This window comes from Canis lupus, chromosome 32, assembly GCF_011100685.1.
Source record: "Canis lupus familiaris isolate Mischka breed German Shepherd chromosome 32, alternate assembly UU_Cfam_GSD_1.0, whole genome shotgun sequence".
NCBI lineage: Eukaryota > Metazoa > Chordata > Mammalia > Carnivora > Canidae > Canis > Canis lupus.
Genome location: NC_049253.1, coordinates 17,614,817 through 17,630,010, shown reverse-complemented (window position 1 = coordinate 17,630,010; position 15,194 = coordinate 17,614,817). Strand labels below are relative to the sequence as shown.

Below are 15,194 nucleotides of genomic sequence, written 5' to 3'. Positions count from 1 at the left end.
CTTCACATCATATGAATTCCTAGAGGTCAGCAACCAACTCTCAGCCATTACATAGAATGTTGAGCACAATGAAAATGCCAGGATGGAGCATTCTCCTTTCCAAAGGTCAGTGGTCAGGTTTGGTAAGACCTGTAATGTCTGTTCTGGCTTCAAATTTCCCATAAAAATTAATGTCTATAATGCAATTGAGGTTGTGAAACACAGTTAAAGTAAAGAAGATGGTTACAATGAAATCGTTCACAAGTTGTGCTGATCACTTGTGATTGGAATGTTGTTGCAATGATTAATTTTATATGTCAACTTGACTTGGCCATAGGATTCCCAGATATTTGGCCAAGCATTAGTCTGGATGTGTCTGTGAGTGTATTTTTTGGATGATATTAACATGTGAATCAGTAGACTGAATAAAGTAAAGCAGATTGCCCTCCGATGTGGATGGCTCTCATCCAATCAGTTGAAGACCTGAATGGAATAAACAGGCTGACTCTCCTTCAGTAAGAAGTAAGGAGTAAAGAATAAACTCTTCCTGCCTGGTTGCCTTGAACTGGGACATTGATCTTTCCTTGCATTTGGACTCAAATTGAAATATTGGCTCTTTCTGGGTCCCCAGCCTTCTGGCTTTCAGTCTGGAACTTACACCATTGGCTTTTTTGGTTCTCAGGCCTTGGACTGGAACTACACAATACACTCTCCTGGGTCTCCAGGCTTCCAGCCTGCTGGCTGCAGATCTTGGGACTTCTCAGCTTTCAAAATACATGAGCCAATTCCTTATAATAAATCTTATGCATAGATATATATATAGTTTCTCTGGAGAACTCTGAGTAATATAGTTGTATTTTCCAGAAAATTGAGGGCAAATGGTTTATTTCTTTCCCAATACACTGAGGCACATTGGTCCATTTTTCTTCAAATCTAAAGTCTTGTATCAAAGAAATCAAGAGTCTCATTTTCAAGGACACATTATTAGCTCTGCTTGTCTGTGGAAAAATGATAAGGCTGAAGAAAAGTGAATTCCATCATTGCTTAAAATTGTTGTGAAGGCCATATGATTCCTGCGTTTATCTCTAGGGAATAAATAGCCTTGCATCACTTTTTCTTTGCATTTCCTCATTAGCTCTGAACTCAGAGCTAGAAAAATGAGTAGGCTGGAAGCTAGAGAGTCATTTCTTTTGTGAGTCTTTTCCTCCTCTTCCTTAAACTGCTTTCCTAAATCTGATACATAACACAAGCACTGCTAAAGGCGGGTGGGGGGGGGGTGGGGGGGGGGGTGGGGGGGGGTGGGGGTGGGCGGGTGGGGGGGGGGGGATCTGCCCTCCTGCAATCTTAACCTAAGGTTAAGAAGTTTGAAATTAGTCTATGACACATCATTGTAGACCTATATGGCTACTAGAGTTATTACAGTTTTGTGTGTGGTTTTTATTTTTATTTTTATTTTATTTTTTTTTTTTTGGTTTTTACCATGCTAACTAGTCTTCCTTGGTAACCCTTAATGGCCGGCTCCATGTATCACTCATAACTCTTAGGTAGTGTCACATGTAATGGAACAAAAGGACTATTTATTAAATGCCTGGGCTAGTGGTGGTTGGTTGAATATATGGTTCTGTGTATTTAGACTAAGTTTAGACTAAATTTGTGGTCTTGCTATATATGCTACAGTGGATGGTTGAAGTTTGTCTTTCCCACATACTTCAGACATTGGGCATAAATTCTTCATGCCTTGCATTGTTAAATACAACTATCCACTCATACTACCTATCCTCAATTGAATGGAATATATGGACATATCTTCAGACCTTGATCAATCATTTCCCTATTTCTATGATTAGCTTTCTTTTTTATATACTGTTAGACATCATATCTATGTATAATTTCTTATAATTGATACTTTATTTATAGTTGCTTTTACTTATTTTGAATTCCCCCCCAAATTTTTATGTAAAACAATCATCAATTTCTATACCCTTAATAATATTTTTTGGAGTCAGTGGTAAAAACATAATTTTTCCAAGAAAATGAAAGAAATTGCCAAATGTGAGAACTATATATGATGTAATGAAAGGCTAAATGCATATTAGCTCATATTTATGAAAAGGAAGCAGTGCTAATAATACTTCTGTGGGCTAGGATTTTACCTCAACTTCTACTTAAAAAAGAAATGCTAATTATTTCTTTCTTTCTATAATATGCCTATTCTTGGTCCTATGTGTGTCTTTCACAGATTTGATATTTGACCATCTTTGATAATAAACAAATTACTGGACAAATGATTACAGTTGTCAACAGATGTATAATGGCTACTTTGTCATTACGCTTTTTTTTTTTTTGAGTGAGTCTGGATTTAGTGTTTACCCAGAACATGTATCACAGAAGTTAAAGACTGACTTTTCTCATAGTTTATAAAATCAGTTTCACTTCTTTTTAATCCACTGTTCAAATCAATGATGTGTTTATTATCTGTCTTAGAGGAATTAATTTCTATAACTCAAAATTTAAATAATGTAAATGGACTTTTTATTATAGTTAAAAATCAACTATAGTTAGACCTGGCATTTTGTAATTTATCTCTTAAAGAATGCTTCAATCCCCCCTTAAAGGAGCTATTGATTTTGGCAGCTTCTCAATTTTCTTCCATCTGTAACTTCCTCTGGATAACCAGTCCATGAAGCATAAAGTAAGGACTTCTCCAGAACAGTGCAAACCATCATTCAATGCAAAGCTGCCTTATTTGCTTGGATGCACTGTTTTTGTTTTGTTTTGGTTTGGTTGGTTTGGTTTGTTTTTCCCAGTGCTTTTTCTAGTGTATTTCTAGACTATGTAAATGAAAAGAATAAAAAAATATAGTGATGAGGTGAAATAAAGAGAATTGATATAAAAATAACTTCTTTATTCATGAGATATATTGCATAGAAGATTACTAATTAAAAGTCAACAGCATAATCATTTCAATTTTGAGTTTCTCGAACACATGATGCAGAAGGTAGACTATGATGATTAGTCTATTGCTATGAAAATGAAGTTGGTCATAATTTTCATGGCTTTATTTTTCTGACTTTTTTAAGTTACAAGATTTTCTAAGTTTATTTCATATATTTCTCATTTTTATGTATACCAGAACTGACCAAGATTGAGAACCTAAGAGATTTGTCATTTATAAAAGTACGAGGTAGGATGTAGAAAGATAAAAGTCTCCCAAGTAGTTACGATTTCAAAACAACAGAAAAACTCAATGGTACCATTTTCCCCAGCCCAATGATCTTTTTCAATTTCTATTGTGACATTACCCTCAATTTATTCAGTTTAAACCTAGGATAACAAAACATGAGTACTTTTTGGCGTGATAATATTTTAGGCTATTAACTGTAGCTTATAACATCGACTTTCAGGCTGCCAGGATCAGGCTATGAGGGGAAGCACAGAGAAGAGAGTCACAGACATACTATACTTCTGTGAGAGGACAGATCAGTCCCCAAAACAGACCAGGAACAGCAGGTTTGGGGCAGAAGACATGTCCACAGGCTTCATGCATTTACCAGGGCTGGTTCCACTCAATCTTGCCACAGAGCATTCCGGCACATCCACTGTTATGGTCTGCTTTTTTTTTTTTTAAATTCAGATTCTCCTAAATATTTTAGTTGCCATGTCATATTTTTATTTTCCTTTGTACTATTTCTCCCTGCCCTCACACTGACTGATCTCCTTTATCTCAGTTTGGGGATTTTATTCATGAATACTCTCAGAGAGAAAAAAATTAACTTACCTGGTGTTTCTTTTGACTTGATCAAACTCTGATTCTCAGCTTTAGAGGAAAGAAAGGAAAAGAAAATCACTAAAGGTAGATATTGGATATCAGATCTACTATGACAATTGTTATGGGTAGTAAATGGATATAGATCCTACTTCATTTCTAATTCAGTTTTCTTCAAATCATAAAATCACACAGGCTTCATGATTAGAAAAACTTAAGAGCATGATTAGAAAAACTTAAGAGCAAACTCAGCCTATTTTTTCTTAAAGGGCCAAACAATAAAGTTTTAGGCTTGGTGGGTCATAAGTCTCTTGGAGCAACTATTCAACTTTGCTATTGCAGTGTGAATATAGCACACATAATACCTAAAGAGTAGGTATGGCTGTATTCCAAAGAAGTTCTAGTTAGAAAAATAGGTGGGAGGCTGGATTGGGCCTGTGGGCCATAGTTTGCTGAATCCTGTTTTAGAGCTTCTGGTCCAACTTCACATCCTTAATAAACCAGGATGATGCAGACAACTACAGTTCCTTTGGAAGGGGCTTGTTGAGTGGCACTGCCATGTGTCATAGTGCCACTAAGGTATGACACCTCTCCTGACCTAAGAAAGTTTCAGGAAAGTTCAGACAGATACCTCTCAAACCTAGGGATTTCCTTTAAAGTAAATATGATTCAGATGAGCTTTCTACAGTAAAATTACTTGAGAAAATTATAATCAAAGATCACTTCAACAACTGAGTATATGCACCATGAGTAAAATCTATCGTGTGAAAAATATAGAAAATGATTTTAAAACAAAGAGAAGCCCACTAATGATAGTTTAAAATATCCATTTTCCAGTGAAACTGGGTGGTTCAGTTCAGGTTAAGCCTCTGGCTCTTGATTTCTGCTCAGGTCGTGATCTCAGGGTAGTGAGATGGAGCCCCAGGTTGGGCTCTGTGCTGGATGTGGAGTCCGCTTAAGATTCCCTCTCTCACTGCCCCTCTGCCCCTGTGCATGCTCATTTTCTCTCTCTGTCTCTCTCTCTCTCTCAAAAAAAAAAAAAAATCCATTTGCCTTCTTTGTGTGTTCACTTGACTGTCTATCAGCATCTCTAAGTTAAAGATGCTTAAAACAGAACTCCTGACTGATACCTGCCTCTTCTTGTGCTTTCTTGGTTCAGGGCATGGTACAATTGTCCCCCGGCTGCACAAACCAAAAAGTAGTGGCCTTTCTTGATTCTCCGTTTTTTCACCCCTATGGGCTCTAGGTTCAAAATATATTCCAAGTATACTCACTACTTAATTGGCTGCTGTTCATCTAGTATTCATCTCTCTCCCTTCAATACCACGTAGAAAAATCTATTTAAATTTAAACTTCACTGATCTAATGGTTCCCTATTCCTTTCACTGTGGCTGGTAAGTCTTTATAGGCTATGGCCCCTTGCCTTGCTCCCCATTTTGTTTCTAATCATTTCACTCTGGTAAATAACATCATGGGGTCATTCCTGCTTTGGGCTTCTCTGCTTGCTCTTCCCTATGCCTTGGTCCTCCCAGCCTATACTCTGGTTTCCTTCTATCTTTCATGACTCTGCTCAGATGTCTCTTCAACAACCTCACCTACAGTGGTTTCCTTCTTTCTCTTCAAACCAGTCTACCACTTGGCTTCATTTGCTCAACAGTACTTTTATTACTATAGCAACATTTATTTATTTATTATTATTATTTTTAGTGTGTTTGTTGTCAGTGGAATGTAGTTCTGTGAGGACAGAGATTACTTGTTTTATTCAAAGCCACAATTCCAGTACCTACCACCAGGTCTCTAGTAAAAACATGGAATGAATGAGGATAGAAAATAAGAATAATAATAAATAAGACAAATTCTACTTTCCTGAATTCAATTTTCAAGGAAAAAGAAAGATTTTATTTAAAACTGCTAGTTGGATAATGATAGCTACTATTTTTAAAGGAAACTCTTTTGATCAGTTCTATATATTATTTGCTGATGTCTGCATGGAAGACATCATTCCATTCCCTCTCCACAGATCTACAAATATTAGCTGAGAAAAGTGAAACTACTTTCTCAAGATGGAGACAATGACTATAAATCAAGTCTGTCCATTCTAATGTCCATCCTCTTCTCCTAAAAAAGACAGCTTTTCAATCCAATAAACTACTCTGCAAGGAAAGCCTATGTAATTAATTTCTATTTTGATAACTAGTTAAAATACTTTTGAACATGAATAATGCTGGATATGGAAGATGCACTTAAAATATTTATCAGCTGCTAGAGAATTAGGATACAAAGAAAATCAAAACCCTTTGTTCCTCTTGCTATTAATATCAGGTCATAACCTTTCTTGCTGATAGACTTCATTAAGAGTGAAAAAATTTTAAACTTGTATCAGACAAAACCTTCTGACTATTCTTTGAGGGTTTTTTTTATCAACCTTTAGAAATGCATAATAATTTTAGAGGGACATGTTATTTAAAGAAAAATAACTATGCCTTAAGGTTTAGCTGAATCTTAAAAAAATAATAATATATACCAATTCAAAACCCTTATATTGAGTGTACTCAGAAATCCAGACTTTTATATGTTAATGCATATATTGTTATTCTGAGGACAAAATTCTGCTCAAATCTTAAATATTTAATCAAAACTGGTGTGCATATATATGTATATATTTTTTTGGTCTGAAATCAGAAATATTATTTTGAAGACAATAAAATGTTTTCATTTGGCATTTCAAATTTTAACTCAGTTCGTCGATATAAAAGCTTAATAAAGATGAATGCTATGGAACATGGTTTAAGTGTGAATTAATGAAATGTGAAGATATTTGAGATTATTCCTGAGTTTTACTTATAACTTTCATAAAGCACATGTTTTGAGGAAAGTCTAAGCTCTGATCTATAATAAAGTGAATAAAATCAGACAGCAAATGAGTGTAGTGCATTCTGTTAAGCTATTCTCAAACTTAGATATTTAGTAAAGACCAAAACCTTAGGGTGGTTGGCAACTTAAAATCTGTGCATTGTGTTTGATTCTGGAAGTCTTATGAAATGCAAACGAACTTCTAAATTTCTAAAGTTTCATCCACATTAATCTAAAGCTAAACTTTACTCAATTAGTATTTATTTATTCTTTTTTTTTTAATTTATTTTTTATTGGTGTTCAATTTACTAACATACAGAATAACCCCCAGTGCCCGTCACCCATTCACTCCCACCCTCCGCCCTCCTCCCCTTCTACCACCCCTAGTTCGTTTCCCAGAATTAGCAGTCTTTTATAGCAGCAATGGCCACGATAGCCAAACTGTGGAAGGAGCCTTGGTGTCCAACGAAAGATGAATGGATAAAGAAGATGTGGTTTATGTATACAATGGAATATTACTCAGCTATTAGAAATGACAAATACCCACCATTTGCTTCAACGTGGATGGAACTGGAGGGTATTATGCTGAGTGAAGTAAGTCAGTCGGTGAAGGACAAACATTATATGTTCTCATTCATTTGGGGAATATAAATAATAGTGAAAGGGAATATAAGGGAAGAGAGAAGAAATATTTATTTATTCTTAAGATCTTATTTATGCATTCATGAGAGACGAAGAGAGAGAGAGACAGAAACATAGGCAGAGGGAGAAGCAGGTACCTTGTAGGGAGCCTGATGTAGAACTGATCCCAGGACCCTGGGATCAAGACCTGAGCTGAAGGAACCACTGAGCCACCTAGGAATTCCTACTCAATTAGCTTTTAAAACAGAAAGCTTAAACAGCAATACAATAAATAACTTTGCTAAATATCAACTTACAAAGGATATTGCATTCCTATCTATATATGCATATATAACTGTATATGGTTATGTGTAGAACATATTATTAACAGGAAAAGAGAAAGAATATATACAGCCATTCCCATATATATATTCCATATATAATTATTTATTGATTTGCCTAAAAATAATTTACTATAACCAATTCAAGTTTTTCTTATCATTCACTTATATATATGGCATTGGCCAAGTCTGTTATAAAACAGTTGACCCCTGAACAACACAGATTTGAAATGTGTGGACCCTCTTATACACAAATTTTTTCTATACAGTATAGTATTTTAAATGTATTTTCTCATTCTTATGCTTTCCTTAATAACATTTTATTTTCTCTAGATTTCTTCATTATGAGGTTATAGTATATGACACACAAAACATGTTAATCAATGGTTTATGTTGCTTGTAAGGTCAACAGAAGGCTCTTAGTAATTAACTTTTGGGGAGGTCAAAAGTTCTACATGGACTTTCTACTGCTCAGGGAGTCAGCACCTTTCTACTGCTCATGGGAGTCAACACCTCTCATGTAGGTCAAGGGTCAATTTGTATTTCTGGTTTGGCTAAACCATGACTTATGTGCGACTAAGATTGTGTTATCCTGAGAATTCCTTTTGTATCCGCCCAAGATAAATGATACAAACAACTTAAATATCATTTAAGAAATGTTCTGGCTAAGTTCCCAAATAAGTGACATGGTGCAACTCGCAAAAGAAATAATGAAGCTGAGTGACCTGATAAATTACTGTTTTCCAAAGGATGAAATGCATAGCATTGCATGAGAGGTTCCATATGGCAGTACTGGAAAGTGACATTAAATAAAATTGAAACATTCAATGAGAAAGTTATTTGCTACTTAGCCTTCTTCCAGTTTATTTATTTCAATGAGGAGCCTTCAAAATTACAATTTAATGCAAATGTGTCATTAATATCTATTGTGCTTATCTTGATTTATTTTTTTTTAAACAAGAACGAACACGTCTCAAACTAAAAGCCTTTGGCAAGCAACAAAATCAAGCTATAATTTAATTATATTTTGTTTATATTGGTGACTTTACTGTTCCTGCTGACAGCTAGTGAAACAGTTTTTTCATTTATGATAGTTTTCTTTTCAAGTAAATTTAAGAAGAAAAAGTGCATCAATTTAAAGAAAGCACTAAATAAATAATAGTGCCAATGATTCACATATCTCATGACACTCATTAAGTTGTGGGAAACATTGAGGTAAAGTCTTGTAGAGGCCCTTGATGGATTTGTAGAATCAGAAGAAACAGTTGAAAAAAAAAAAAAAGAAGAAGAAGAAGAAACAGTTGAAGGAAAGAAGGGGGGAAGAAGGAATAGAATCATGCAAACAAGGAGGGCAGGATGAGAAAAACCACAGTCAAGAATAAATCTGGCCTGGTGGGTGACAGTGAGAGAATCACCTTTCTTAGAATCACAGGCTTATGTTCGGGGAGCCAGCCAGTCAGCCAATTTGTGTTATAATTATTGAACACTTACTTGTCAAGCAGATGATACACCCAATTAAAAGCAAGTTGTTTTCTACTACCTTTAGATACTTTATGTAAAATAGTTGTAATGAGAACAAGTGTGGTAGAAAAACAGTGCTTTAATTTCATCCTTTCAATTTAACCCTAGCCAAGTCATTTAGTCTTTCTGAACCTGTTTCCTTGTTTGTGAAACTGATGTGATAAATATTAACTTTGCCTGCTTGTATAAGAATTGTTATTAAGGGACACCTGGGTGGCAGTGGTTGAGTATCTGCCTTCAGCTCAGGGTGTGATCCGGGATCGAGTCCTGCATCAGGTTCCCCACAGGGACCCTGCTTCTTCCTCTGCCTATATCTCTGCCTTTCTCTCTGTGTCCACCTCATGAATAAATAAATAAAATCTTAAAAAAGATTGTTATTAATAAAATGATAGCTAACATTTGTTGTGTTTACTTCCCAGACACTGCTTTAAGCTCTGTATATTTTATCTTTTACTCTTCACAAGAATCCCATAAGGTTGTAATCTTATGGCTATTTTACAGATGAGGAAACTGAGGCACAGAAAAGTTTAATAGCTTGCCAAAGGCCACAGTACAAATAAATGATTGTGCTACTATTTGAACCAAGCCATCTCGTTTCAGAATCACGCTTCAGAATCAATAAGCTAACTTCCTCTTGGCATGATTGAGATGCCTAATTTTTTTTAAAGATTTTATTTATTTATTCAGGAGAGACAGAGAGAAGACAGAGATAGGCAGAGGGAGAAGCAGGGTCCTTGTAGGGAGCTTGATGTGGGACTCGATCCCAGAATCCCAGGATCCCATCCAGAGCCGAAGGCAGACGCTCAACCACTGAGCCACCCAGGCATCCCAAGGTGCCTAATTTATATTCTATGAAGGGTTTATGCCTTAAAAAGCAGGGTTTAGGCATTGGCCATTCTCATGTTCAGTCCCTAGTATACGTAAAATGTCTGTTTGGTTATTGCACAATTATCTATGCTTTTTGTGTAAAAATAAATTCCATATTGATCTAGTATAAATTATACAAGAAGGATACCTATTTGACTAGTTACTAAAGATAAATGTTATTAACTCTTACTTAATAACTTACTGATGACTTATAGATATTATTCATTTCTACTTGACAAAAGCCAGATTTTCCCTTCAGATTTTAAGTCAGTAATATTGTATATGCTGAGGTAGCAAAAAATCTTTCTTGGCAAAACTCTTAGAGGTGTTTCTACCAACTCCTTGCTCAGTAATGCATTGGCATATTGCCCATCTCAATTTGCCTTCTACCTCTCATCTTATTCCACATTCTTTCCTCAGCCAAGTGAGAATTCACAAGAGAGAGAAAGCGATAGTTCACCCTTTCTGGCCAATCTCTTACAGTGTGCACCGTGCCTGCTTTGACATTTGGTTACAGATACCTGAATCACTAAATTGTCAGCAAGAAAAGCACTATTTTGCTTTCTCCTCTCCATTTTTCTCTTCCTTGTCTCTTGCCTCCTCAGAAACCAACGAGATGTGCCAGTGATGGGAATGAAAAAAAGAAGTGAGAGACGATGCCACACATTTTCAAGCCCTTAGCAGAAATGGGACTCAGGAAGAGGGGATGTTTTGTACTTGTACAACAGTTTTACATGCGATCCCTCTATAGTTTAGCTGTGTTGGAGAGCAGAGACTCCTGTGATTGACATTTCCTTTGAATCACCTCTCAGTGCTCAAAGAGGTAATCTTGGACATAGACAAGGACAAATGCATGGATGACAGAATCTGGGTGTGGCAAAGGTAGTTCAAGATCTGGTCTGGAGCAGGTTAAATGGTGAGCCCCTGTCCCTAAAAACATGTGCACCAGGAACCTGTGAATATGACCTTATTGGAACAGGTCCTTGCAATTGTAACTAAGCTAAAGATTTTGATAACTCCAGATACCCATATAAGAAGAGAACCCATGGAGAGAAGAGGAGAGACAAAGTCCAGGTGAAGATAGAGATTAAAGGGGGTGCATCAACAAGCCAAGGAATATGAGGGATTGTTGGCCATCCCCAGAAGCTAAGAGGCATGCCAGGCACACAGATGCCCTCCAAAAGACTTGCAGTGAATAAACTAATTTATTAATGAATTCAATGGGCCCTCATGTATTTAACTGTAAAGTCAGAGCACTAAATTAGTGACAATTTCTATCTTTAAAATTCTAAGATTCTAGGAACATGTCTTCTCTAAGGCAGAATGAAATAGTTAAATAGGAGAAATACACAGAAATTTAAGAGAACAGGAAATGAGGCATGCCTCAGTGGTCAGTCTGTTAGGCAGCTGGCTCTTGGTTTTGGCTCAGGTCATGATCTCAGGGTCCTGCAATTGATCCCGAGTGGGGCTCTACACTCAGCTCGTAGTCTACTTGACATTCTCTCATTCCTTCTCCTTCTAATCCTCCCACTCACTCTCTCTCTCTCTCAAATAAATAAATAAATATTTAAAGAAAAAGACACACGAACAGGAGGAGGGGCAGAGGGAGAAGCAGGTTCCCTGCTGAGCAAGGAGCCCAACCTGGTGCTCAGTATTTGATCCAAGACCCAGAGATAATGACCTGAGCCAAGAGGCAGATGCTTAAACAACTGAGCTCCCAAGCACCCCTACATCCTTCCTTTCTAGGGAGTAAAGCAATAAACCTCACTAACTCTTCTCTACATTATTTGTTTAATTTTTAAAAATTTTTTATTTATTCATGAGAATCACAGAGAAGCAGAGACATAGGCAGCGAGAGAATCAGGTTCCCCATGGGGAGTCTGATGCAGGATTCCATCCCAGAATCCCGGGATTAGGACCTGAGCTGAAGGCAGGCACTCAACCACTAAGCCACCCAGGTGTCCCACTCTTCTCTTCTTTAAGTCAAATCTGCACTTGAGACGGCATACTCACACTGCTTGTATTTGATAGTTACTATCAAAGGGCCCATTGCCATGTATTTAAGGGGGAGATGAAGCTTCCACTGTTCAACCTTCCCCTACCAGTAGATTGCCTTGTTCTCCTTCCATCTCTCTGCCTTGGCTTTTCTAATTATGAACGTTTATGTGTGTGATGGGTAGAGATGGAAAGGGAACATTACTCTGCTAACCAGGAATCTGGGCTTGCTCCTGGTTTCATTAGACACAAATAGAAATCTGTGCAAACTCATTATATCAAGTGGATTCCGTACTAAGTAGGATTTACCTTGAGGAACCAGAGAGCTGTGGGGAAGAATGGCTACCCCCCAAAATGGGTTTAAAACCAAATATCTAAAGGACTAGTATAGAACTGCTTAATCAAATGGCAAGTGCAAAGGGTTCCTATAAACACCCTTATTTCAATATCTTGCTTTCCAGGGTGACTTAGTTTTCAAGAAATGGCTTTGTGGGTATATTTAAGAAGAATTACTTAGAAGAAAGTACATGCACTTCAATGCTGCATGTAGAAGCTAAATAAATATAATAGTCATCTAGCAGAGACGCAGTAGGCATTTTACTGCCTAAATCAAAGTAAAACTGAGAATCTTAACCGACTCATGGGGCTGACCACACACTTCTGTATAAGTGCTAATTTAATAAACCATGGTCCCTGAATGACATTCCTAATCAGTCACTTAATGAGTGGGTATTAGGGTAGAATACAAATTATTTGAGTTTAACCTTCAACTGCTATACATTTTGAAGATGGAAATTTTCTTTTATTCTTGTTTATATTTGGGACAATCATAGTATGAAATGGATAGGATTTTGGTCTGCTAAAGGTGCCTTTCAGATATATTTGGACTAAAAACTAACTTTAACTTACCAGAAGCTAAAACACTGCCACAAGGAAATGTCTTACATATGAAGAAGAAAAGACCCTGCTCTTTAAATTCTTCTCTGTGGTGATGCTCCCATTAAATAAAATCAATAGTTTCAGTTATGGTATGAAATTAGGTTCTTTCTATGTAAACTTCTTTATGTTCTGCTAAAGAGAATCACAATAAAATAGGAAAATGGATGTCCCATAGTGTCTCTAGACAAGAGTGGGACTGGCACGTCTGCAGTTCCCACCTGCCATCTCCTTCTATCTTAGAGATCTCCCAAAAAGAGCCTTGGAGACTGTAAGTCATCTATAGCTGTTTCTTATAAGGACTATGAACACATGTTTATAATGGATGGTATGTGATAAGCCATTACGGCAGATGACTGACTAGGTTTTCAAGCCAGGATATTTTAATTTAAAGTACAGATTACTTCATATCACGGAGGCCAGGAACTGGGAAGTGCTTGTATTGATGATAGATGTGGTTGGAGCTAGAAAGTTGTCTGAGCTCAGAGTTCTCGGTCCTACTGCTCTGTCTTTCACCAATAACTTCGTCTTGCTCAGGGGGTCTCCTCATCTTTCCATTCTTCCCAGCAATTTTACTTCCTCATAACATCTGCTTGCTCATGCCATAGGTATGCCCAGGAATCACCATGGCTCAGACTCACTCAGACTCACTCTACTGGAAACTTGAGCTTTGGGTTTCACAGCTAATCACCCTTTTCTTTAGGTTTTCTCATTCAGATTGCACAGAAAGGAAATTTGTTTGGCCTAGCTTAACATGTTCTTTCCTTTTGTTTTTAAACCAAGCTTTGTAAAGAAACTCACAACAAAATGCACTCATTTTAAGTATACAAGTCAATAATTTTCAGTAAATTTATGGAGTTGTGCAACCATCACTACAAGCCAGTTTTAGAACATTTTCAACACAAAAAAATCCTGTGGGACCTTCTGCAGTCAATCCCCAGTTCCACCTCCAGCTGTAGACAACAGATTATGTGGTTTCTGTCCCTATAAGAATGTCCATTCTGGACATTTCATATAAACGGAATCATACAATATGTGATGTTTTGTCAGACTTCTTTCACTGAACATAATTGTTTGGGGTTCATAGGTTATAACCTGTATCAGTAATTTGTTCCTTTAAATTGCTGAATAGTAGTCCATTGTATGGATATCCTATGTTTTAGAATATTTCAAATCCATTTCAAATAGAAAATCCAATGGATTATCCATCTCACCAGTTAATGGGCATTTGGATTGTTTCCAGTGTGACTATTACGAATAGTGTTACTATGAATATTATTTCAAAACCACCTGTCTTAATTACTATAGCTTTAGAGTAAGTTTTGAATTTGGCTTGTATAAGCCCTCCAACTTTGTTCTCCCTTGACAAAACTGTTTTGGCTATTCTAGGTCTTTTTCATTTCCATAAATTATTTTGGATCAGCTTACCAATTTCTAATGATTTGCTATGATTCTGTGATTCTGATAGGGATTGAATTTAATATATTAATCAATTATTTATCAACTTGGGGAGAACTGCCATCTTAAAATATTGAGTCTTTCAATCCATGAATATGTAGCATCTCTCCATTTATTTAGATATTTAATGCTCACAAAAATATTTTGTAGTTCAGTATGCAAATCTTGTACTTCCACTGTTAATATATTCCTAAATATTTTATTCTTTCTAATGGTTTTATAAATGTCACTATTTCCCTAATTTTAGTTTTGGATTGTCATTGTTAACACAACAATATGATTTATTTTTGTTTATTTTATAGCTTGTGATAGGAAATACTCTATTCTAGTTTTTTATTGTGGATTTTTTCCACATAATGATGTAGTTTGTTAAGAAAAATTTCTGTTTCTTCCTTTCCAATTTGCAGTAATGGATCTATCTATTCACCTACCTACTTATGTACCTATCATCACCTTATTGTACTACATAGAACCTTTGGTTATAATTTTGAATAGAAGTGGTGAGAATGGCCATCTTTGCTGTGTTCAAGATCTTAAGAGCGAAGCATGAAATATTTAACTATTAAGTATGGTGTTTGACATACATTTTTCATAGATTTCCTTTTCAGTTTGAGCAAGTCACATTTTATTTCTAGTTTATTGAAATCTCTAAATAAAAGTGAGGGTTAAATTTTGTCAAATGTTCTTTCTGCACCTACTGATTCTACTAATAGAGTGCATTGCTGTCCTTGATTTTCTTGTATTAAAGCAGTCATACATTCCTGGAAAACTTCACTTATTTATGTTTTCTATCCCTTTTTATATGTTACCAGAGTTAGTTTGGTAAGGATAGTTGCCTGATTAATCATAAAGGGTAT

General features: G+C 36.2%; 1 protein-coding gene across 2 annotated transcripts in view; it reads right to left on the bottom strand.

Moving 5' to 3' along the window:
• Positions 1 to 15,194, bottom strand: part of EMCN (endomucin) — a 119,925-nt gene that overhangs the window by 53,690 nt on the left and 51,041 nt on the right. For both annotated transcript variants that reach the window (XM_038582027.1, XM_038582026.1), the window contains exon 5: positions 3,758 to 3,796. In XM_038582027.1, the coding sequence (XP_038437955.1) occupies positions 3,758 to 3,796 (39 nt within the window). The remainder of the gene's footprint in view (positions 1 to 3,757; positions 3,797 to 15,194) is intronic.